The sequence below is a fragment of the Xiphophorus couchianus genome, chromosome 22, assembly GCF_001444195.1.
Source record: "Xiphophorus couchianus chromosome 22, X_couchianus-1.0, whole genome shotgun sequence".
Classification (NCBI taxonomy): domain Eukaryota; kingdom Metazoa; phylum Chordata; class Actinopteri; order Cyprinodontiformes; family Poeciliidae; genus Xiphophorus; species Xiphophorus couchianus.
Genome location: NC_040249.1, coordinates 18549367 through 18572545, shown reverse-complemented (window position 1 = coordinate 18572545; position 23179 = coordinate 18549367). Strand labels below are relative to the sequence as shown.

At 37.1% G+C, this 23179-nt stretch overlaps 1 protein-coding gene across 1 annotated transcript in view; it reads right to left on the bottom strand.

Moving 5' to 3' along the window:
- Nucleotides 1-4769: 4769 nt before the first annotated feature.
- Nucleotides 4770-23179, bottom strand: part of klhdc3 (kelch domain containing 3) — a 32399-nt gene continuing 13989 nt past the window's right edge. Inside the window, exons 9-11 of the mRNA XM_028007279.1 lie at nucleotides 12373-12446; nucleotides 10347-10425; nucleotides 4770-7877 (exon numbers count right to left, since the gene is read on the bottom strand). Of these exons, the coding sequence (XP_027863080.1) occupies nucleotides 7811-7877; nucleotides 10347-10425; nucleotides 12373-12446 (220 nt within the window). The 3' untranslated portion in view covers nucleotides 4770-7810. The remainder of the gene's footprint in view (nucleotides 7878-10346; nucleotides 10426-12372; nucleotides 12447-23179) is intronic.

The window sequence follows — 23179 nt, the reverse complement described above, 5'->3', positions numbered from 1 at the left end:
TTGCATTTTGCAAAGTCTAAAACTTTTCTATAATATTTTATTTTTAAGACTCTTTGTGTTGAGACAAGAATGAGTTAAATAAAACGTATCAAAGTAAATCAAAAATGATATAACCAATTATATTGTTGTTAAACTATATTGTTAAGAATCCACTAAGCAGTGGCTGATTTTTATTTGGTCAACATGGCTCTCTGCCCAGGGAGGGATAGTTTCAGGGAGTGACAGGAGCAATCAAATATAATAAATAAATAGTTAAAGTTATTAGTATTTTAGAAAGTCATTGCACCAAACATTTTTATTATATCATATCAGCTCTATAGAAGATAAATTTGTTGTGCAAAGTAAATACTGAAAATTAAGCTACTGACAAATGAAGCTGAATATCATTTTATAATTCCAGTAGTTTAATAATTTTGCCATTTTCTAAGTTAATTTGATTATGACATTTACATAGTTAAGGTTACGTGATAAAAAGTGATCATTATTATTGTGTGTTGGAGTGTACTCAGGGTATCAATTCTTACAAGAATCACCCCTGATGTAAACTGTTGCAACTCTTTACAGGCAACATGATTTATTAATGCTTCTCACTGTGCAGCCCGTGACAGAAAAGGTCAGGTTTTCTCAGCTTTACAGCATCTTGTTTGCTGCTGGAAAACAAGAGCTGCATTCATCAGGGAGCAAAACGAGGACTGGAGAGAGATGTTTTCCTGCAGGAAGCTGTGGGGATCTTCTGTTGGCAGAAGAAAAAAAACACAAAAAGGTTGGGAAAAAAATACTTTTCAAAAAGAGACAACAACTTCAGGAGTATATTTATAATTGTTAATGATTGAAGCACCAAGTCTATGAATGTCCGCTGTATCTTATTCCAGCAACAAGAACTTCAGAGACAGGTTTTTAATTAAAATTAATCCGTTTTTAACATGGAAAGCATTATTAGACATATGAATGAGTAAAAATGTAGAGTCTGCAGATGGATGAGTCTCAACATAATGTTATTAGAGTACAGAAACCAGGAAGCAGAAACCTGGATACTCCTGAAATTGTTTAGTTTTTTTTTTTAATGTCTTTTTTTTTTTTCAACTACACAAAGGAATAATGGGATGAAGAGGCTCAGGCAGATATCAGTCAGCTGCTTTTAAAGGTCCAGGGTTTTCCCCTTGTTATCATTAATCAAAGCAGGGCTGTTGTTACAGCTTCATACTTACTGCATTAAACGTCTGGAGTTTGCCACTGTCAGGACTGTTGGTGCAACTAAAAACAAAAACATGTTTAAGTATCCAGATATCCTTATCTATCTAGTTTCTACAACAATTTGCTTTGGAAGTGCAGATTGTGTGCAACTGTGATAACAAATCTAAAACATTTAGATTTGTTTTATTGTGCACATCTTGCTGTATTAGTGTTTCTTTCGCCTTATCCGTTATTTTTCTGTCAGTGCTGGTTTTAAAAGCGCATCACTTAACTGTAATTATTCTAAACACTGGTCTCTATGTCAATAATCCCATTAACAAATAATTGCATTGGCAGGTCTTCATTATCAGTTAATATGTGTCATTATCATGGTCATATCATACCGTAGGGAAAGAGGCTAATGCTTATCACTGGTTGATAGTACTGGGTGACACATTGGTTTCCAGTAACTCCAAATTAAAACTGGTTAATGTCACAAAACCCAGTTAATGGAACAATTACAGTTTTGGAGTCTTGAAACAGGTTCTGAAAGAGAAACGCTCAAAGATTTCAGAAACTAATTCAGTCTGGAAAAAGTTAAATATACTACAAACACTGTCAGAGGTCAGATTGCATATTACTCTCAAAATAAGATAAATGAGGAATTATTGTGTCTTGGTTAAAAATAGTTCTTTTAAAAGTTGCCTTTTTTAAATTAAGGTCTGCACATTTTGTAACACAAATTTTGAAAAAGACTGTAAATCGAAGGTTTCATACCGCAAACACAACAAAATTTTGTTGCAATATTTTGCAATAAAAATGCTGCAAACCAGTTTATATTACAAGATAATGTTTCAAAATGTTAAAGTAGACCTGTGGGGTTTTTTGGGGGTTTTTTTTAGAAGACGGTAAAAGTGCCTGTTTTATTGTTTTTGGTTTTCTGTACAACATGTTGACTGAAAAATCTCATCTGAAATACTTCATTTTGGCTGGAGTAGAAGTTCTTTCTTGGAAAACAGCTCTAGTTAAGTCAGATTGGCCAGTGTCTGCTAACATCAGTGTTCATGTTACATCCTTAATTAGGTTTTGGTCAGGGCTTTGACTAGACCACTCTAACAAATGAATATTCTTTGATCATGTTTAAGGTCGTCGTTCCGCTATAGGTTGAACCTCCATCCCAGTTTCCAGTCATTAGAAACTTCTAACCAATATTTTTCCAGTACAGTCCAGTAGTTAGCTTCTACTACCAACTCTTACTCCCTGTCCATTTCTAAGGTTTTGGGACTCCAGTGAACTGGATAGAGAGCCACAAGGAAGAAAACATAGAGCCATTGGTGAACCTGAAATAACGAAAGAAAATCCTGAAGTGTAATGAATGTTGTCCATCAGTTTGAGATCTGAAGCTTAAGGGTTCTGGATGAGAACAATGATCCATCACTGAAGGCTAAAGAACTGTAGTAAAGGTTTGGGGGTGGCCTAATCAAAGCCCATGTTTAAATCTGATTGAAATGTTGTGGGTTGACATTAAACTGGTTGTTTATGCAGGATGGCCCTTGAATGTTCAGAAATTTCCACAACTCTGCAAAAAAAGACTGTCAAAGTTCAACAGTGGAGATGTAAGAAATAAAAATAACATCTTCTGATTATAAGTTGTTGCCACCAAAGGTTGCACAACAACTTTACGTTGGAAAAGATTGCTTTGGATATTTTTTTTAATCTGTTTTTATTTTGTTTGATTTCAAGTATTTATACAACAACTTTTTGTTGCTCAAAGAGTTACAACAACATTTAATTTCCCTTTGGGATCAATAAAGTATGTATGAATTGAACTGAGACAAAAACAACCAGACTAGCTTTATGTTTAAACTTCTAAGTCATCATAGTTCAAATCTTAGATAAAACAACTGTTCGCTGCATCACTTCTTTGTTTATTAAGGTGTTGGTTTTTTTGAGGCAGTGAGCTTTAGGAGCTTGTTTTCCAAAAACTCCATTTGTGTTTGTATCAGTCATCCAATTAAACCCCTGCTGGAGGAGAATTAAGCTGTAGGTCTGTAATCATGACGCACTGAAGCTGAGCAGCCCAGCAGCTCGCTCTAAATCAGATCCTTTAGCAGATGAATAGATTATGGGTTTCGCACAACATGACAAAAAGCAGAGCAGAAACTTGGCCTTTTATGAAAACTGTCACTCATCCTCAAAGAGTTATATTTGTGAGAACGACATCTGCAGGGAAAGCTTATTTTCTGACTCGTATAAATAGTTTCTAACTGACTTTTTGGGTTAAATTGCTACAACTAACTTCTCCCTCAGTGCCTTCTTGTTTTAGTGACCCTCCTCGGTGCCAAACGCAGAGAACTAGAACTTGAGTGAAGGGACTGGACAGTGATATGTGTGGACAAGACAAAACAAATCACTCAGAACAAATCCCCAGCCTGATTCTCAAGTGCCAGTGGGATCATTTTAGTCCTGGGGGGAAATTAGAGAGTAATTTGACTGAGTGTCTCCCCACATTAGCGCCTGCGTTTTTGGGCTCCGGGGCCAGACAAGGGGGACCCAACGCGGCCCGGCTTCCTGTGCGCGGTGGGACCAGGCGGGACACGGTGTCTCGGCTGCCTCACTTTAAGTTGACCCTCCGTCTGCGGCTTGCACTTAACGCCGCAGATAACGCCGGCTTTATAGCACACGGCTGGTGACAGACAGGATCAGACTGCCAGGCCACCGCTGCATTCAGGGTTCAGGGTTAGACACGGTGAGGCCTCCACCCAAGCAGCAGCTCGCACATCATTAATGAGCAGTTAGGGGGAGGAGGGCTGTGTCAGCATGACTACCTCAAATACCCACATCAGTAGACGGAGAGGGCCATCAGACAGGCTGGCTGGGCTGGACGTGGCTGCTTCCCAGCAGGGAGCAGAAGCTGTGCAAGGAAAAGGTTTGAAGAGCAAAGAGTCTTCACAGTGGATCCAACAAATCTGCTTCTTACTAAACGGCAGACTCAAAAACACTGCAGATGAAATTCACGCAAGATTTAGCAACATCTACATTTGCAGTTAAATTACCATTTCATTTTCTTTAAGGTCTGAGCAGCTGGGGTTCTGTTACGACAAGACAATGGAGAAAACATAAGGAGCACGGTGCAGATAATGGCTCTAAACTGCTTTATGTTCAACAATTTGTGTAATTTATTTCCCTCTTATTACTAGCAGTAAAGACATTTTTACTTGAGGAGAAATGTTCGCATTTTGCCGTCTAAATCCTATTTTCTAAAAATCTCTGAGAGGGAAAGTGATTTAACCAAGTTGTACTGATTAAGCAGAAGATAGTTAGTGTCTACCAGAGCTCTTACTGAAATAGTTCAATTACTTCTACATACTGTGAGGTTTCCTGCATGTACAACATTTCATAGCATCTCTTGGACAAAAGAAATTACTATAAACCGATGAAGGTTTGCAGCAATGTTACCCGAGTTCAAATCCCAGCATGGAGTTTGCATCTTCCTCTTCATGCATGTTTCTTTAGATTGCTCATAAGTATGAGGTTGTGTGTCTGCCATGCTAAAAGCCATACAATTTGACAAATTAATACCAAAAACAAAATACTTAAAGTGTTTTCAATTTATTTATACACTTATAAAGCATATTGCACAGGAGATCCTGCCAGCCTTCGCCACACAAGGAATCCCCTTTTAAAACGTTGTGAAAAAAAAACAGAATAAAGAGCCTATATAGTTGTAAAAGGAACTGAAACACACTCCTTCATACTTAATTTTTCCAGCTCATGTTGAAGCTGTCAGGTTTAACAAAAACCAGGAGAGGAGAATTAGAAACTGCATTTCCTGCATTGCGAGTGAAACCCCAGCATGTTTCTGAGCAATATATGAGGGATTTATATTACTATTATTTTCTTTTGCCTCCGCAATTATTTAGTATTTGCTTCTTTTAAAGGACAAATATTATGATCATTCAGAATCTTCAAAGGCAACAAACGTTCAAATTTAAATTACTTTCACACTATATTGAGACAAAAACAAAATCTCCGTTCTGCGTTTTGTTATTTTTCAGTATGTGAAAAAATAAAATAGGCTTAAATGTGATTTCACTGCATTATCCTTTGTATTATCCTCTAACGAAATCTGTAAAGTGTACATGTGTGTAGTGCAAGGACTGTCGGACTTGCTGGGTCACATTGGCACTGCTGGTCTGTAAAGAAAAGTCTGAACTGGTTTGTGTAGGTTAACATTAAAAACTCAAGTCTACCTAGGCAAAAAAGCAGTTTCTCATCTCTGTAAGGCCAGACGTGCCACATTTGGCGATAGTGCAGAAACCTGGTGACTAAGCTGCAGCTACAGACTGTTTTACTCTGCTTCTGTTGTGTAAACATTTAAAATGGTGTTAGATCCTGATGTTCGGGATTCAGAGCCTTGAAACGTTTCCCCGCATCCGTCAAATGACACTGCGAGCTAAATTTTACATGTGAGCTTTAATATAAATAAATCCTTCATGACAGAAGCTTAATCTGATACTGAACATATAGATTGTTAACTAAATTACAAGTGGCACACATATTGGCCACCCTATGGTCAGTTTTTTATCAATATTTATTTTATCTTCTATTATAATGTTTATAGATAGTTGGAGCAGATGACTCCAATTTTTCACATCACTTTTCTATAAGGTCAGTAAAAGAGGTTGATTTTCCCACTTATTTTGAATCATTATTCACAGATTTTACTTTCTGGTAAGGTATGTAATCTGATGCCATGAACTCTGATGAGGCTCTCAGAGCATTTGGAGGAAACAAATTCACCACCATAATTCACAATTAACAAAAGGTGATTTTTAACATAAATTAATTTTTTAATGCCAAACACAAATGGAGCTTATATTGCAGATAAGCGTAATTTTTCAAAGCCCATGTTCATGTTTGTGATGGTAGGATGGAAAATGATTTTTTTTTCTGGAAACACTTACAGATAATCTCTTTTAGATTTTTATATCTGTGCAGATTGGTAAAATAATCTGATCCTTGCCCAGCCAGGAGGCCAGAGGCTAAAGGAAACAAGTTGAACACAAAGGTCCAATAATTGTGCCACTTGTGATTTTGTTAACAATTATTTCTTAAAACATTATGTTTTTTTTTTTTATTCCTGCTGACTAACTGCATTCAAATTTAACAAAGGATCTAATGAAAAGTATCAGTGAGAGATGAATGTGCTGCAGTAAAAAAACACATTTATTGTTGTTTTCTTATGGCACCGAGAGATGTAGCTGCCACTGCAGGAGCAAACTGATGTCAATACTGAAAGCTAAGACAGACTTGGTCCCTAAGAAAGGGCAGAGGATGGAGAGTGGACTGAAACGACGACTTCAGGTTTTAGATTAAGTTGAAATCTGATTTGAAAACATGAGAAAAAGAGAACAATTCATTATTTTCAGATTTGAAGGAAAGATGCGACTTCCTGGATCTACTGATCACAAAGCTCAAAAGCTAAAAGGAAATTTATCAGTATGATGTTTAAACTGCACCCTGCCCTGCCTCCACATACTTGCTGCTGAGGGTTAAAAACGTTACGCTGGAGAAACAACAACCAGCAGGAACAAACGGGCCGCAGCGAGGCAGGGAAGCGATGAGACGATGTTACAGTTTGCTTTGGTCTTACTTTTGAGACGTGTCAACGAAATCTGAAATAAATTAGACTTTGTTACCACAGCCTATTTTTTTCCTTAAATGAACAAAATGTTTTCTTCACGCTGCGCACACAAACATTTCCGTTGATTTTGATCTGCTTGATAAATGAACCGGTTTGAAAGCCGAAGGATTGTCTACAAACAAAATGCATTCATGAGATAATCTCTCTAACTCAGAATGTGTATCTGTGAGATAAATGATCTTTTCTGCATTTGATATTGAAATCCTCTGAAGTTAGAGGAGTTACTCAGCAGGTTGGTCACACTTCTTTGCAACATTTCTTTCTTTTTTCTGGGGACTAGCAGGTGTCGAATGTACAGGAGGTGTCAAAGACCCAATGAGAAATACTTTAGAGGGAGGTAGATGCCCTTGATTATTTTACAGCTTTCTCTAGCTGTCTTGTAAATCATTTAGGAGCCTTTTCAGAGCAGCAGGGAGGCTTTCATGTTGTGGTGAAACAAGTAAAACACTTAGACTTTCTGCAAGTCCTGATAACTCTGTCCTTTACTGAATGTGAGCCAGTCTCTTCAGATCTGCAGCTGAAGATTTGTTTCTTCAGGGCGTTTGACATCTTCAACGGTCGCTCGCACTCAAGAGCCTTTGGCTGAAATTCTCGTCGATTCCTGTGCTTAAGATTAGAAGTTGCATGTCTATGATTATCATAGGCTGATTGGGTTCCTAGAGAGGCTAGAAAGAAGAGGAAAATCTGAACAAGCGTCATCGCCCACAACAACGAGTGCCGAGGATTAAAATACATCCTTAGGCAGGGCAAGGCCCTTCTGTCTGCTGAAGTCTTATGCCAGGACAGTTTGGTCAGTGATGAGTTTTCAGTTGAAGAATGTGGAAGGTAAATCCAAAGCAGTCCTCAGAGTTCAGTCGACCAGGATGATTTAAAAATAAAAGTTCAGCTTTTCTGAAACAGAGTCCTGGTTCTGTTTCGTCTGCAGCTGCATCAACCATGCGAGGAGAAGATGGGCCTGCTGATGTTGCTGTTGGTCGTCATGGCTGCCAGTTCCCATCTGATTTTAACAAAAGGAAGAAAAAAATGTGTCAAAAGTTTTAGAAAAATGTTCTTTCTGCTGAATCTGAGTAACTGTAACGTGTTTAAATGTTTATATTTATGATAATCATAACATTCGGTGTAAAACTCCTGTAATTTTTTTTTGTATTTCTACCTGAGAATTTTGATTTTATTTACCTTATTTAGGTTTCAAATGTATTTTTAATGTTGAAATTCAAGACTAAATTTTCAGAATGCTTCCATTTTCTTTAAGTAAAAAAAGGCACTCAACCTCACATCATTTCTTCAAATCTTATTTATAAAATTTAGACAATTTATAGTGGCTAAACGTAGGCCTGTCACAACAAACAATAAATTAATCACATGGTAAATTAAAACATGTTCAATAATTTTCCTTTGGATGAGTCATAGTTTTTCTCTTTCTACCCAAAACTGTTCAGTCTGGTGTTTTGGTCTTATCTAACCCTTTTTAAGAGGACAACTTTGTTTACACAAACTTCATAATCCATTGTAATTTTTTTTTTCTTTTATTTTGGATATTTAAAAATGTCTTCCAGTTTCAGTGTTAAATGTTCATTAAAATTTTAGGTTTATTAATCCTCTTTGAGAATGTGTTCTTGCATTGTTATGCCTTTTTCCATTATAATGCTTGAAAATTGTCTTAAAGCAACAATGTTATCGTTTATCACAATGACTTCTGGGACAATTCATCATCCAGTAAAATGTGTTATTGTGACAGGCCTAGCTAGACTTTAAAGGAAAAGATGGACAAAGGAAGAGAGACAAAGTAAGAAATGATACATGGATGGATGAAAGAAGAGAGAGACAAATTATAAGTTAATATAAGTTTGTTAATGAAAGGAGGATGAATGGCTGGAGGGATGAATGGAAGGATATTTACTCCAAAACTGACACTTTTCATACTTTATCTTTTCCTATATATAACATTTTTTATACTTCCTCCAGACTGTGTAGGGACTGCTCTAACAAATCTGAACAACAATAACCAACAAAAAAATATATATATATATATTTATTCTGAAACATAAAGAAAGTTGCAGACCCCCTGCTGTGCACCGTCCCCATCACCTCCTCTAACTTGTCTCAATAAAGAGGCAGGTTGTGGAAAAGACGGACCGTAACGTGAGCATGAGGAGCGGGAGCTGCAAACAGGGTCCAGTGGTGACCTGATGACAGGTCAGAGGTTGAGCTGCAGATTGTTATCACTGGCTCTGGTTTCACACTCACTCCCTCTCAACTGCTTTGTTCGTTTTTCTGTTGTGAGCACGTGTGTTTAAGAGAGGAGCTGGGGACGCCACTGAGAGGCTAAAGGGAGTTAACCATAGTCTTGTGACCCCAGCTGGAAACCCCTCAAAGGGTTAGAAACACAAATGCAAACACCAAGGCTGGGAGCGTGCAAGGTGGCAGCGATGATGCAAAAGAAATGAGAGGTTAAGAGGAGTAATTAGTATCAGGTTCCAACAGACAAACGTGCAAAAAAAAAGAAAAACATCTCTTCGAAGGAGGCCAAAGTTTTAGACATACTTGCTTCAAAACATGCAAATTATTCATTACAAATCAATTTCAAGAAGTTGATGATGTTTGTAGAAAGTGATAGAAAAAAATACTAAAATGGCTGAAAATGGAAGAGAGGTTGGTTAGAAATGATGAAAAGACTTTTTCTATCAGATTAGATTTTCTAGACAAACTGGCCGGACTTTGTTTCACCAATGAGACCAGATTTTGTTGAGTAATAGCATCTTGTTCTGTGAACTTTTATGGTGTTTTTATTTTTTTCCTCTAATCTATTAAAAAGATTCTGTCAGAGTAGATTGAAAATACAAAGAGAAGTGAGAAAGAAAAACAAACAGTCAAGACTGTTTTTCCTTCTGCAAAGTGTAATTTCAATAAAAAAGGGAATTAAATAAAAAAGAATAATTGCTTTCTCTTTTAGCTATATTGTTGCGCTGTTTTTTTTTAAAATTTTGTTGTAAATAAATTAATGGGATTAAACTAGTATTTTTACTGAAGGTTTTCATTTTGTGAAAATTTCAGACCTTTACTTCCAAGCTATCACTTATTTCACTGCCAAAATAATAAAATCTAATAACACATTTATGCCTGAGTAAGTTTACCGGTTTCCAATTTTATTCTGCCGGACAATGAGGCGGCAACCATGTGATGTAAACGTCTGAGCACAAGGCTCAGACAAAATACGTCACAGTCCGCTTAACGTTTCTTCATGATTATTTGATTCTTTTATAAAACAAACTTTTCTGCTATTAGCTGAGGTATAATTACGTGTAAAATGTACATTAGTACGCCACTAGCTGAATGAAGGATAATAAGTTATAATTTGCCTTTTTGATAAATAACCTTATTACTGAGAGTGACAAGAATAACAGGACCTAAAATGTGTGGGTTCTGTGACAAAACAGCGTTAATGAGAGGAGGAAGCATCTCTGACCTGATATCATGTGGGAGTCCTGACTGCTCCAGACTGTACTGAATAACAGCTATTTTGCATAATGTCTTCAAATTAGGGCCTGTAAAAAAAACAGAAAGTGAAGTGAGTCAGAGCAACTAATTATATTCATGCTACAAACATACATCTCAGCTGTAGGAATTCAACTTGACACTGCAATACAACTAAGATCCATAGATTTCTTCTCTATGATGTAAAATCATCCTGAAGTGGTCGGAAAGCAGGTCACAGTCAGAAACAAAACAACGAGATTTACATACGAGGGAAGTGACGCAAGCGTCAACTCATCTTGTTACAAACCTGCGTTCTAAATTTACCTACAAACTTCCTCTTAGTGTCGCCGTCATGGCTGTTTGGCCATATGCTCACTGATGAGCAGTGTGAGGAGGACACATGTGACTGGCACTGGGACGCGTATGGCACAGGGGATGCCACCGGGTACAGCCAGTCCCTGTGCAAGCCCACCCACACGAAGCCAAACTGTGACCAGAAAGCTCTGCAGGCCCGTCCCAAGCAGGCAGGATGCATGACTATATTTGGGTGTTAATGAGGCGGAAGCGCCCACTGTGAAAGGCCAGTGAGAAATGAAGCAGTGCAGTGAAGACACGCCAGACAAGTTGCAATAGGGTGTAATAGTTCGTTTTTTTTTTTGGCATGGTCAAAAAAATGGGACTTTTACAACTCCTTAACTAAAAATTGTTTATCCACTGTACAGCTATGGTTAAAAGTTTACATACACTTCTCTTGGGCAATGATTTTCAAAATATTTTCTGTTTTTTATTCATGGTGGAATGATCATATAATAAACAACTTTAATAAAATTTGCTCATTAATCAAAATGAACACAAACCACACATTTGTTTAAAGCTATCACAAGTAGCTTCACAAGTAGAGCTGAAATAAATCGGATTAATCGTAATAAATCAATTATCAACAATATTCTGCAACTAATTTAGTAATTGATTAATCGTCAACTGGAGTATATGGGCTAAAGAAAAGGTGCATAGAGCCAGAACTGAACAAAAATAGAAACATTTTCAAAATATTCGATAGATTAATCGATTAATAAAATGAATATTAGTTGCAGCCCTAATCACAAGCTTCTTTCATGATTCTGGGTGGAAATTTCTATCACTTTTCTTGGTAGAATGAATTTAAAATGGTTGTTTTTTAAACAGAACCCAGAGCTTTCTCGACAGTGTTGAGGTTGGAGCCTCGAAAAACCCAGGATTCAAGGTGACACTTTCAAAACCAGCATCAGTGTCACGCATAGCGGTGGCAACATCATGCTGTGGGGTTATTATACTACCAGTCTTACAGCTGCATGGCATAAAGCAGACAGCATCCACAAATCCCTTACATTTAACCCAGATATTTCTGAAAGCCTAAACCTCATGAAACGTTTTGGACTGCATTCAAAATCAACAACTTCAGAAAACAAATTGCCAGAATTAAACTTGTTGTAGATTTGAAAAGTGTGTGGTAGAGGTGCAGTTTGATAGAGGACATCCAACTAAATATAAACTGGGGTGTTTGTATTTATTCGTGTTTCTATGTGTAGCTTTGAGCCTGTGGGGAATAGAGAAAATTACAGTTAATTAAAACTTGTCTATTCAGTTCTTCTTTTCAAATTTTAGTGAAGTTGAATGGAATATAATCATTTACCAATGAAATGTTTCAAATAAATAATTAAAAGGTCCAAAATGAATGTGACCTTTATGATCCTATAGTGAGTTTGAACTGTTAATTAGTTTGTGTTTTAGAGTTTGTGTTGTGTTCTCTTCTCCATCACATTTCATAGTGATTGTATGTAACAGTTTCTGAACATCTGTGGTTTTAACAAAAAGAAAATTTAAAAGAAAAACGGTATCGGTACCTCTCCTTTTCAGCTTCTGAATGAATCATCATTGTTAAAGTTTATTGAACGTGTTTGATAATTCAAGATAGAAAAGACATGTTTAACAAGTGGTGGTAAAAAAGAAAGCACAAGAACAACAAGAATACTCACTGAAGTCTAAGATGTACAAGTCTGAATGATCCATGAGGTTAAATTCATCCCCCATCCCTTGCTCTGGGCAGGGGCTGTCAAAGAGAAAAAAACAATCAGAGTAAGGTTAGAGTGAGCCCTCACACTTCCTGCTCTCATGATCGAGATCCAAACAGCTTCCGAGGATGTTTTTCACTCCAAACTCTCTAATGGAGCCATTTATGGGACTTGAAACCAGCAGTATCTCATCTGCTGTCTTTATTCCGTTGTTTAATCCTGAACTTTTTAATCAGGGACTCTCAGATTTTTGCCAATAAGCAGGACCAGCCGCATTGCTCTCCTTATCATGGACGTTCGTGATTTAAGCCCACAGGAAGTGGAGCACTGCACCGAGACGGCAGGCTGGCCAGAGCTGATAGACTCCCAGACCTATGCAGTCGATGATATCACTGCACATCTGTTTCCTGCCACAGCTAAGCATGCACCCCCACACCCCCGCACGCACACCTGTGACCCACCTGAACCACCACAGGCTAAGAAAGAAAACTATGCCAAATTCTAACTATCCAGAGATATTTTAAGCAATTAATAATAATGAAAAACCTGACCAAGTAGAACGATGCTTCATAAAACAAAACATTACTGTAATAAATACCCTGGAGCCAAAGGAAGTTAATCTTTTAGGAGTGATTTATTTTCTAAAGGCATACTAGATCCCCATAACTATTTTACAGACACAATAACAATGCACAGAGACCTGTCTAAATAAGATGATTACATTTCTCTTGACACTTTCACACAACCCAAAGGAGACATTCAGCCAGACCTGTGCCATCACCAAGCATTTAGGAGACCATAAATATGTATTACACTGATCTACACAGCCAAGATCAGTCGCTACAGAAACTTTACGGCGCCTTGCAAAAGCTTTTACTGAACCTTTTGGTTTTAGATTAAAGCATGTTCATGCGCTAAGTAAAGTCCAGGAATTGAGGCAGTTGAAAATGAATGGAAAGGTTTGCAAACTGATGCTCATAGAAGCTCCCCATCCAGTTTGAATGGGCATGAGCAACTTTGCAACAGTTTCTGTAAGATCTGCAGGTAAAATCATTGAGACAGATGTTTCTACAAAGTACTGACTCAGGGGGTTGAATGTAAATACAATAACATGTCAGTATTTTTATTTGTAAAAAAAAAAAATAAAAAAATGAAATAAAACAATGTCAATAAAATCCATTGATATTTGTGACATAAGATGAAGTAATTTTTAAGGAGTATGAATACTTTTATTTTTCAATCAAGAGAAAAGAAATGAAGAAACACTCTAGATAAATGGTACCACTTCAAATTATTGTAAATTTTCTGTTTTCTTTCATTTCTTTTAAAAACAATCTGTCTCCCGTAGCACACCCTCCCCTCGTCTATCTTTTTACCCATCAATCTCTATTCTCTTCTCCAGCACATCTCCCTCTCGCTGCATGTTCAGGATGTTGTAAGGGTTTTACGTTGCTAATCTTCCCTAAACAAACAAGGCGGCGGACTTAAGGCGGCCAGGAGAGGTGCTGAGCACGAGCACCATCGTCCCAGGGGTCCAGATGGGGAAGTCATTACAGCCCCCTGCCCTGAAGAGGTGACCCGGCCTCTGCATCTTAGAAGAACACCCCGAGTCGAAACATTACTCAGGTCTTTAAATATGTTTTTGCTAGTGAGCTTAATGCAAACATCAGCCAGCAATAAATTAGAAAGGTGCAAGGACAACAATAAATACAAGGTTTTAAAGGGCAATGATGAACAAAACTTTCATGATGATCATAACATAAAAAAAACTATATATTTTTTTGTTTTGCCCGTTTTCAGGCAAAACAGTGACAGATTCACCCTGGACAGAGCGTCAGGCCAACACAGAAACTCACACGTCTAAAGACAATTTAGAGAGACCAATTAACCTACCATGCATCTGGACAGCAGGAGGAAGCTGGCCATGCTGCCTGAGAAGGATGAATGGCTTTCACAAGGTTTTATTTTAGAAATTAAAAGCTTAAAAGTGCAGCAATCATTCAGACTTAGTCACCTAATCATTGTAGAATCATTATTTGCTATAACTGCAGCCGATAGTCTTCAGGGTCATGCCTCTACCAACTTTGCAAATCTCTAGACTGAAATGTAACCCTTTTCTTTTATGAAAAACAGTACAACCTCAGTCAGATTTGTTTACGTTTGTAAACATCAAATTTTCAGTCATGCCCTAAATTTGTAAGATTTACATGTCAGTTTTAACAGGATCATTTTAACACATGAACATGCTTTTATCTGAACCACTGCAGCTCTGTCTGTTCGTTTACGGTTGTCGTCTTGCTGGAAGGTGATGCTCTCAGTGATGTTTTAAAAATGTGTGTTCTGTGGCTGGAAGGTTAGTTTTTAACCTTTTTATGTGAAAATTCCATGTAACAATGCATATTTATTGAAGAATGTGATTTTTTTATTTTTATAAACCTCTAACAAAAGACATTCAAGTTATTCGTTGTAATATGAAACCATGCAGAAAAATATAAGGGGTGTGAAAACCTTTCCAATACACTGTCCTAGGCTTCCAAGCATTGCATCAAAGCTCTTTGGCAACTCAGATATTCCACACATTGATATTGCAATAGTACCTGCAATTCAATATATAGCCCAGAAAATTAACATCTGTATCTGAAAAGCACAGCTCAGTAGCTGTGAACTACTGTGCAGACTCACTCAGAAGAGACGGTTCAGGTTGAAGATGCTGACATGTGAAGCGGAGCAGATAAGACGATGTTTGAATAGCAGTAATAGTGTTAACAAGTAAGCTGAAGATTGCATCCTTCTAGATAAAAGTTTCTCGCTTGCTCATTGGTATTGTCGGCCTAGGTGTGAAATTTAGCAGTGCATCAGGGGATGTTAATACTTTATTGGTCACCACAAAAAGGAAGAGAATGAACTGAACCGTAGGGTGGACGAACGATGGACTGGAGGTATTAAGAAGTGGGAAAGTCACTGTGTACAACTTTATGTGGCATCCTGGTGTTTGACGGGCCACTTTGTTACTTGACCAGCAAAGTATCAGTGTGTGTGAAAGTGTTCCTCCCCCTGCAGTGGAAGTGGTTCCCAGTCTGAATGAGGCCTGAGTGATGCTGCTCCCCCCACTAAAACAACACCGGTTGCTATTTCAAACAACACTCAGTGAGGGCGTCTAATCACCTAATTGCCAGCCCTTGCACTGCCTACTCCACCTAATTACCTTCTAAACCAAGGCCTTGAAACTGCAGAAGACAGAGCTGAACTAGCATCCTGAAACCTAAAACAGACACAGAAGCAAGACTCTGAAAGAAAAGGAACGATCAGTAAAATTAAAAATTACTTTCAGAGACTGTAAAAAGGCAGACAAAGTGGTAAAACTGAGATTTTCTCTGTGTTCTTCAGATGTGGAACCTGTCCTTTTCTAACAATGTTTTTACTGTCTTCATTGGCCATATCCTCATTCTTGGACTGATATGATCTGCATCCTTTTCCTTTCTCTCCTTCCCACTGAACTCTTCTTTTTCGGGACCCCCTTAACCCACAGGAACTCATCACACACAACAACTTCCTGCAAAGCATCTTATCAGGACTGCCAGATGGGACTTCAAATTATTTCACAACCTCTACGGTGGTTTTGTTAATACATTAAAGTGCTGAAAAAGGTTGTGGTCTGAAAATAATTCACTCCCTTTGACATTTTCATTTATGTGTATGTTCATGAAAAGCCAGGTCTGCCATGTTTCTTTCTCAAAAGGAAGTAAGATGTTTCTTTTCTTCTAGTCCATCAACCTGGACACAGGGGGCCATTTGGATAACCACATGACTATAAATATGCATCAACAAAAGACGCTCTTAACCTTCCAACAGGACTAATAAAGCATAAGTTTTTATATACTTTTTAAATGATAGCATCTATAAGCAGGTAGAGGATTTCTTAACATCTACAATGACTCCAGCCAGAGACAGGAATGATCTGGGATTAAAATTTTCCTAATTGAATCCAACATTGTAAATTATCACAAACTGATAGATTAATCACTGAGACCCCATGTCTTCCAGGGCTATCAGTGCCCCTCCTGGGTCGTGGCTGGACAGTGGATTAGGAGCTCTACCTGTCAAGGCCTAAACCCCATGCAGAGATTGAGACACAAACTACATCAGTCCTGCAGGGAGGGACGCCTGACTTTAGATTAGACAAAGGGGACGCCGGCCCCAAACAAGCACCTATCTCCAGTTTCAGCCACTGTGGACGAAGGCAGCTGGGTTTACGGGTGATGCTGAAACACAACTGGCTGAACTCACTGCTACAAATAATAATGGTAACACTAGAAAATTTATGAAGAAATTTAAACGGGGCCTGTCAAAGTGTGCATGTTGGTTGGAACCCAGAGTTCTGATGCTAAAAATTAGCTAAAGTAAGCTACAATGTACTCAATAGCATGTGGAGAGTCACAAGCATGTTCAGTAACATGGACTTACTCCATTCAGTATGTTAAAATTTGTGTGTAAACTAAAATTAGCCAAAATGCTAATGATACGCAAAATGCTACCAATGGCATGTGGGGTATCACTAGCATGTTGTCTTACATTGATGGTTATGAATGCTTGTATTTCAAAACATCAATTCATATCCAAGCAGCTCTTTGAACCTCAACACTGTGTCTAGCAAGGATTTTCAGCAAGGCAGAGATGTTAGTCGACGTGTTTTTTTCCCCTGGGTTTTGGCGTTGGATATTTGGTTACCACAGGAATGAAGAAAGTTTTTGACAATTAGATAATAGAAGGATGATGGAAGAAAATGTAAACTTGTTTAGAATAGTTATTATTATTATTATTAGTTGTTATAGTAGTAGTAATAATAAAAATAATAAATAACAGTATTAGAATTAATATACTAATATAAATGTACTAGTATATTAATCAATATATGATTAATTATATATTAATAGTAATAAGTATTATTAGTCTATAATAATCATTATTATTATATAATATTACTGTTACTATAACAATAGTAATAATAATTATTAATAATAATAATGATGATTATTATTAGAGTTATCATTATTATTATAATAATTATCATTATTATTTACTTGCTACTAGTAGTATTAGTACTAATAGTATTATTATTAATAATAATACTAGAAATTTCCTGAAGAAATTTAAATTTAGCCTGCCAAAGTGTGCCTGTCGGTTGGAATGGTTAGGTCTCATCCATCTTAAGTTTATGCTTTACAACTGTTCATAAAATCTTCTTGTTTATTAAAAGTGTTTCCTTTCATTCATGCAGCTTCACTCAGATGACTCTGCATTGCAGACTACGAGCTCTGTGGTGAGCAAGATGAATGAAGGAGGAAAAAAAGCTTTGCCTGTGAGAAGCAGACATGTTCTCAGAAAAATAAGTCTTTATTGTTTCACAGCAGCTGTATTCTAAGATATACGTAAATACATAGCAACACACCTAAAACCTAAACAAATGGGAGTAGAGGTATTTTAAGCTGAGTAAAAAAAAACTACTACTTTATGTTTCTAACTCAGAGGGGAAAATAATATTGTTAGCAATAAGAAAGGATTAACCTGAAGCAGTAAAAGGTGGACATAATTACATAGGCCTGACGTGATAACAAATTTTGCTGGAAGATAAATTGTCCCTGTAATTATTGGAATAAATGATAATAAAGTTGTTTTGATTGCATTTGTAAAGAACACCTAGCACTGGAACTGGAAAATATTTTAAATATTCAAAATAAAAACAAAAACAACAAATAAAATGTAATAAAAAACACACCCTACCAAAACTATATTAAAAGAATGGATTTCAATGTTTGTAAAATTGCTCTTCAAAAATTTCTAGTCATCAGAATGGAAATTATTGAGCTCTTTTTAATTAATCATTCAATTAATTAATTAGCTGCTTATTGCAACAGGCGTACCTGTACAATAAGTGTTTTTGGAGAAAGAGTCTTGCTGCTGTAAATTGGATTTCTTTCTTTTAATAAGGCAAACATGCTACACTCTGCTTCTGATGCACAGTTATTTCTGCAAAACGTTTAGTTTGTTGTTGAGTTAGCAGTTATTCAAAATCAGACTGTCTTTTTTAAACAAATCGATTTACGACAGCGTCACAAAGAATCACCTTTGCAGGCTGTTTATTTGAGCTGCAGCCTAACACCCAGCCCGACGACACCCTAATATACACAGCCAGCCAGCGGGTTAAGGAGGGTTACAATGCAGATGAAATACTATCATGAGCTTGTCTTTGAAGAGTAAATCACAGTGTTGCTGCGCCGCCCCAGGGTCTTGTCCCGCCACGCGCGAGATGCCCCACATCCTGCGGGGGTCGCCTTCACTGTTTGACAGGTTTTATCTGGGGCATACACACAGGCACGCGCACAAAGACAATTAATAAAAGGAAACTTCTGGAGCTTACCCTTTGACACTAAAGCCAAAAGATGACAGTTAGTGTTGGTTTGAAATTGATGGTGTGTTGACAGGCATGTTTTGGTGGAAACAAGGAGATGTAGTTATTACTTTTAGACTGCAAAAAAATTTATACAATTTAGGATTTCCACAGCAATGTCTTTCTAGTAAAATTCTCTGCTTCATTTAGCGATAACAAGCCACACCTCACAGAGTAACAGCTGCCCTCAGATAAACCACAATATGTCCCAACAGAAGGTATCAAAGCTCCAGATTCCTGACCTTCATGAACTGCTGATCAAAACGGCTGCACTCTCCAGGACATTCCTGCCTCCACAACTTTCAGTTTTGTAATGACCCGTTAAATTCTTCTGAGATTAAATATCATGGAGAGATTTTTGTGGATTAAAGTGGGTGGTTTTGTTTTGGCTACCAGTGAGATTACCAGCAGTGTGGTCTCTCCCATGCTCAGCATTCAGAGTGGACACACACTCACAAATTCTTTCTTACAACCATAATCATAAAGCTTTAATTGTCATTGTGCAGAAGCACAACAAAATAAATGTATTTATTTATTTTATTTTTTACTAGGATTTTATGTGACATTCTGTTACAAAATAGTGCATAACTGTAATGGTTAATAGATTAATTTTGCAGTTACAGCTGCAAATCAGTTGGGGTATGTCTGTAGTTGATTTATAGATCTACCTCTATTTGAGCTTAGCCAGAATGAACTGAGAGCAAGAGTGACCCTCAATTTTAAAGTCTTAATTTCGGTCTTTGTTTGGACTACAGCCTCTATCATGAGCTCAATCCAACTGGCTCAATTGGATTGAGCCAAATACAATGCAGTCTTTTTTATCTAGGACTGCAATGTAATTGGCTCAATCCATACTTCCATCAAGTCTAACCATCTCCCCAGCAACATCTACCATATTTCATCTTGAAACATGAAAGTGGCAAAACTTAAGTGTGAGACACTGGAAAACCGCATTTTCATTTTCAATTGACATTTTGGATTTTGTCTAGGGGAGTAAAGAAGGAAAGGGACTGAAAAGAAATCCATGCCATATTTTTCACTTATTTTCTAAAAAAGAAACTTAATCCACATATCAAGAATTGGAGAACTATCTTTCATTTTTATACTACTTCACAATAATCTGTTTGGGTTGATCTATCACATAAAATCTAATTAGAACTCCGGAACACATTAGGTTGAGAAAATGACTATTAAAAGACCAAGGTATTTCTGATTATGCTCTTTATCAGAGACATAAAGGCCACAAGCCACAATGAATCAGTTTTTCATTTCATTTTCAATAAATTAGCTTTGTATTTAATGGGTGCTTCTTAAAGTAAAATATTGAAAATCTTTTCACACTCATGCAATGCGGCACTAGCCAAATAAAAACTGATTTAATTTGACTGATAAAATAAAATTTAAGAAAAGGTGGGCCGGATTTGGCCCGCAAATCTTGAGTTTGTCGCATGTTTTAAAGGATGCAAATACTTTTGGAATGCACTGTGTACGTCCACTGAAAATTTAAATGATATTGCTTGAAATAGACTAGCAGATTGACTTGAGATAAGAAAGAATAATTAAAAAAAGATCATTTATAATTGAAGCATCTAAAGTTAGAAGTGTCGTCAGCATGCTTTTGATGTCAGTTAGTGACTGCCTAATGCTAAATGGAAGAAATGTAGTAAGACTGGCACAGCAAAGCAAGCATGTGGGTGTGTACGTGCACCCTGCTGACGTAAGGTGATGAGGGGAGCTGTGAGTCATTGTGTCATGTGAGTAGATGAAGAAAAAAACAGCTAAAATAAAAAGAGGCACCAGAAAAGACAGAGAATGATGGAATTGAGCTGTCAGACTGGTTGTACACAAAAATAGGCCAAAAATCTGCAGATTTCACTAAAACGCTGAACAAATTACTGAACAAATTAGCACTAAATGAAAGGCAGCAGAAGAGAACTGTTAGATTTAATCAGATTCATCATTATTGTTATTTGGACATTAAGCAGGAGATTAATATTACAATGAAAGAAAGGTATTATAATGCAGCATCAACTGCTACTGTCATCATATGAGTCACCGATTAGCTGAAATCCAAAAGTTTAACCACAAAATGCTTTTTATCTAATATCCGAACTGTGCATCTTTGCACAATTTATCTGGATTGAACATAAAGTCTTATAAAAAAGTGTTCTTTTATGGTCTACTGTTTTTAGCTGCAACTAATAGTGTAGTATTGACCTCTCAGATGTTATTTCCATAGAAAGTACCCTAGTTTCTTTGTTTGGCTGAGTCTCTTTCATTGGTAGATTCACAGTTTTCATTATAGCTGTGATTAACTGAGTGTACTCTAGTAAGCAGACCTAAGCCAGTGTTTTTTATTTGGAAAACACAATTTAGCCTAGTTGTATTGTACATTTCGTTCTTTTTAAACTAAATGGTTCCTTCTGCTTGCTCAAAACCAATAAACTAGAGGAATCAGCTAGGTTAGCTTGAGAATGTTGTACCAACTGGAAATATATAACGTAATTAAATTATGTTGTACTAAAATTCTGAATTTTGTATAAATTTGGTATGTGACTGTATTATAGGAATTTGCTGGAAAGAAGTGGGCTGGTTTGAACTGAGTTTGTAATTTTTGACAGAAAACTGGATATCTATTTTGTAAACTGCCTTAAGATTAAATTTGTTGTGAACTGACCCTATCTAAACTTTATACAAAAAAAAAAGCTGTGGTTATGCCTTTCAGGATTTGCATTGGCCTTGTTTAACCTATGGATGCACAAACAGCGTCTCCTTACTGCGATCAGTCGTGTGAGCAACATCAGGTCCGATTACCAATAGCTGCTTCCATCTGCCTTATTGAATCCAAACAAGCAACAAAAATATCTCTGGAGCCATGAACATTTTCTTCACAGGTCAGAAGAAAAAAAATTGCAAACAAAACAGTCGTATGCGTATGGTGACAGAAAAGAAAAAAATCAAGCTGATATGATCTTGCTGTATTTTAGTATCTGAGTAACTACTGGTACCATAACAAATATTTTGCATGCTAAAAGAAAAACTTCCAAGACTGAACCGGTTCTTTATTCTCTAAAGTCTTAAAAGAGACCCATTTATCACTAAAGACCATTCAGGCTTTGATGAAGTAAAATGACTGTTCTCTACTGCCAGCAGTGAAACGTAACGAACACCGTTATCCGCTTTCTCCATAGAGGTACTGGGGGACTAGAAGGGTTTCATTTCACCCACAACTGAGATCACTTAGATACAGACATTTGGAAAAAGCCTACAATCACAAGGTAACATTTTAGCACAATCATTACAGTTTTTAGAGCTGTGCAGAAAATCTTTTCTTCTAAAAAATAAATGTTCCAATAGCCAGATCGTTCACAGATCTGTGGCAAATTCCCCTTCACACATTCTGAACTGTCTGCTCCCAGCATGCCAATCTGTCATGTCCTTGTTCGCATCCTGTCCCTCATAGGATGCCCTGTTCCTACGCTTAAACTGCTTCCTGATTTAGTCCAAACTGGGATTATCGTAAGCAATTAAACACAACATGATGAATGCCAACAATGACACCATAGCTGCAGCAGGAGATCCATAATCTATGTGGCACTGCTTTCGTACGCAGCTAGAATCCTTCTAAGGCGAAAAATAAAACACAAACTCTCGGGTTTTAGATCTGCATGGTGTGTGTGCTTAGTTGAAGGTCAGTGCAGGTGGAGTTAGTCATGCGTGGGGTCGTCCTTCGTGGGGCAGTGAGCAGGTCCCGGTAAATGAGTGAAACAGAGGCATTGAGGGCATATCAAATTGCACCCGGTGAGAAGAACGCTCCCATAGGTCATAAATCAGAGACAGAGCAAAATGTCGCGCCTTTCTGCAGCTCACCAAGTCTGTTTAGACTGATGAAAGTGGCACACAAAGGCCTGCTACTAATGCCCAGCCTGTCACTGACACACAAACAATGTTTGCTCAGTTATTTTAGAAAAAGTAAAAAATTCTCTCACAAAAAATTGGCAATTGTTCTGTTTAACTAGAAATAAACATAGGAAAAAATAGGCTTATTAAAGATTTTGCAAACTGATATGTATAAAACTGTCCTATAATTTTACAGCTTTACCTTATGTTTCCTTTATTTTCAATAAATTTATATAGCACTTTATATCATGCTGAAGGCAATGGTAGTGTTGTATTAATTAACTCTAGTGTCTAAAACTAAAGCAATAAATTTCTTCTGACCAAATTCCTTCAAGTAAAGCAAATATCACAAAGTGGGAACAAATATCAACAGAAGGGGTTCTGTTTTGGATCAGTCTGAAAGGACGACCAAGCAGAAAAACA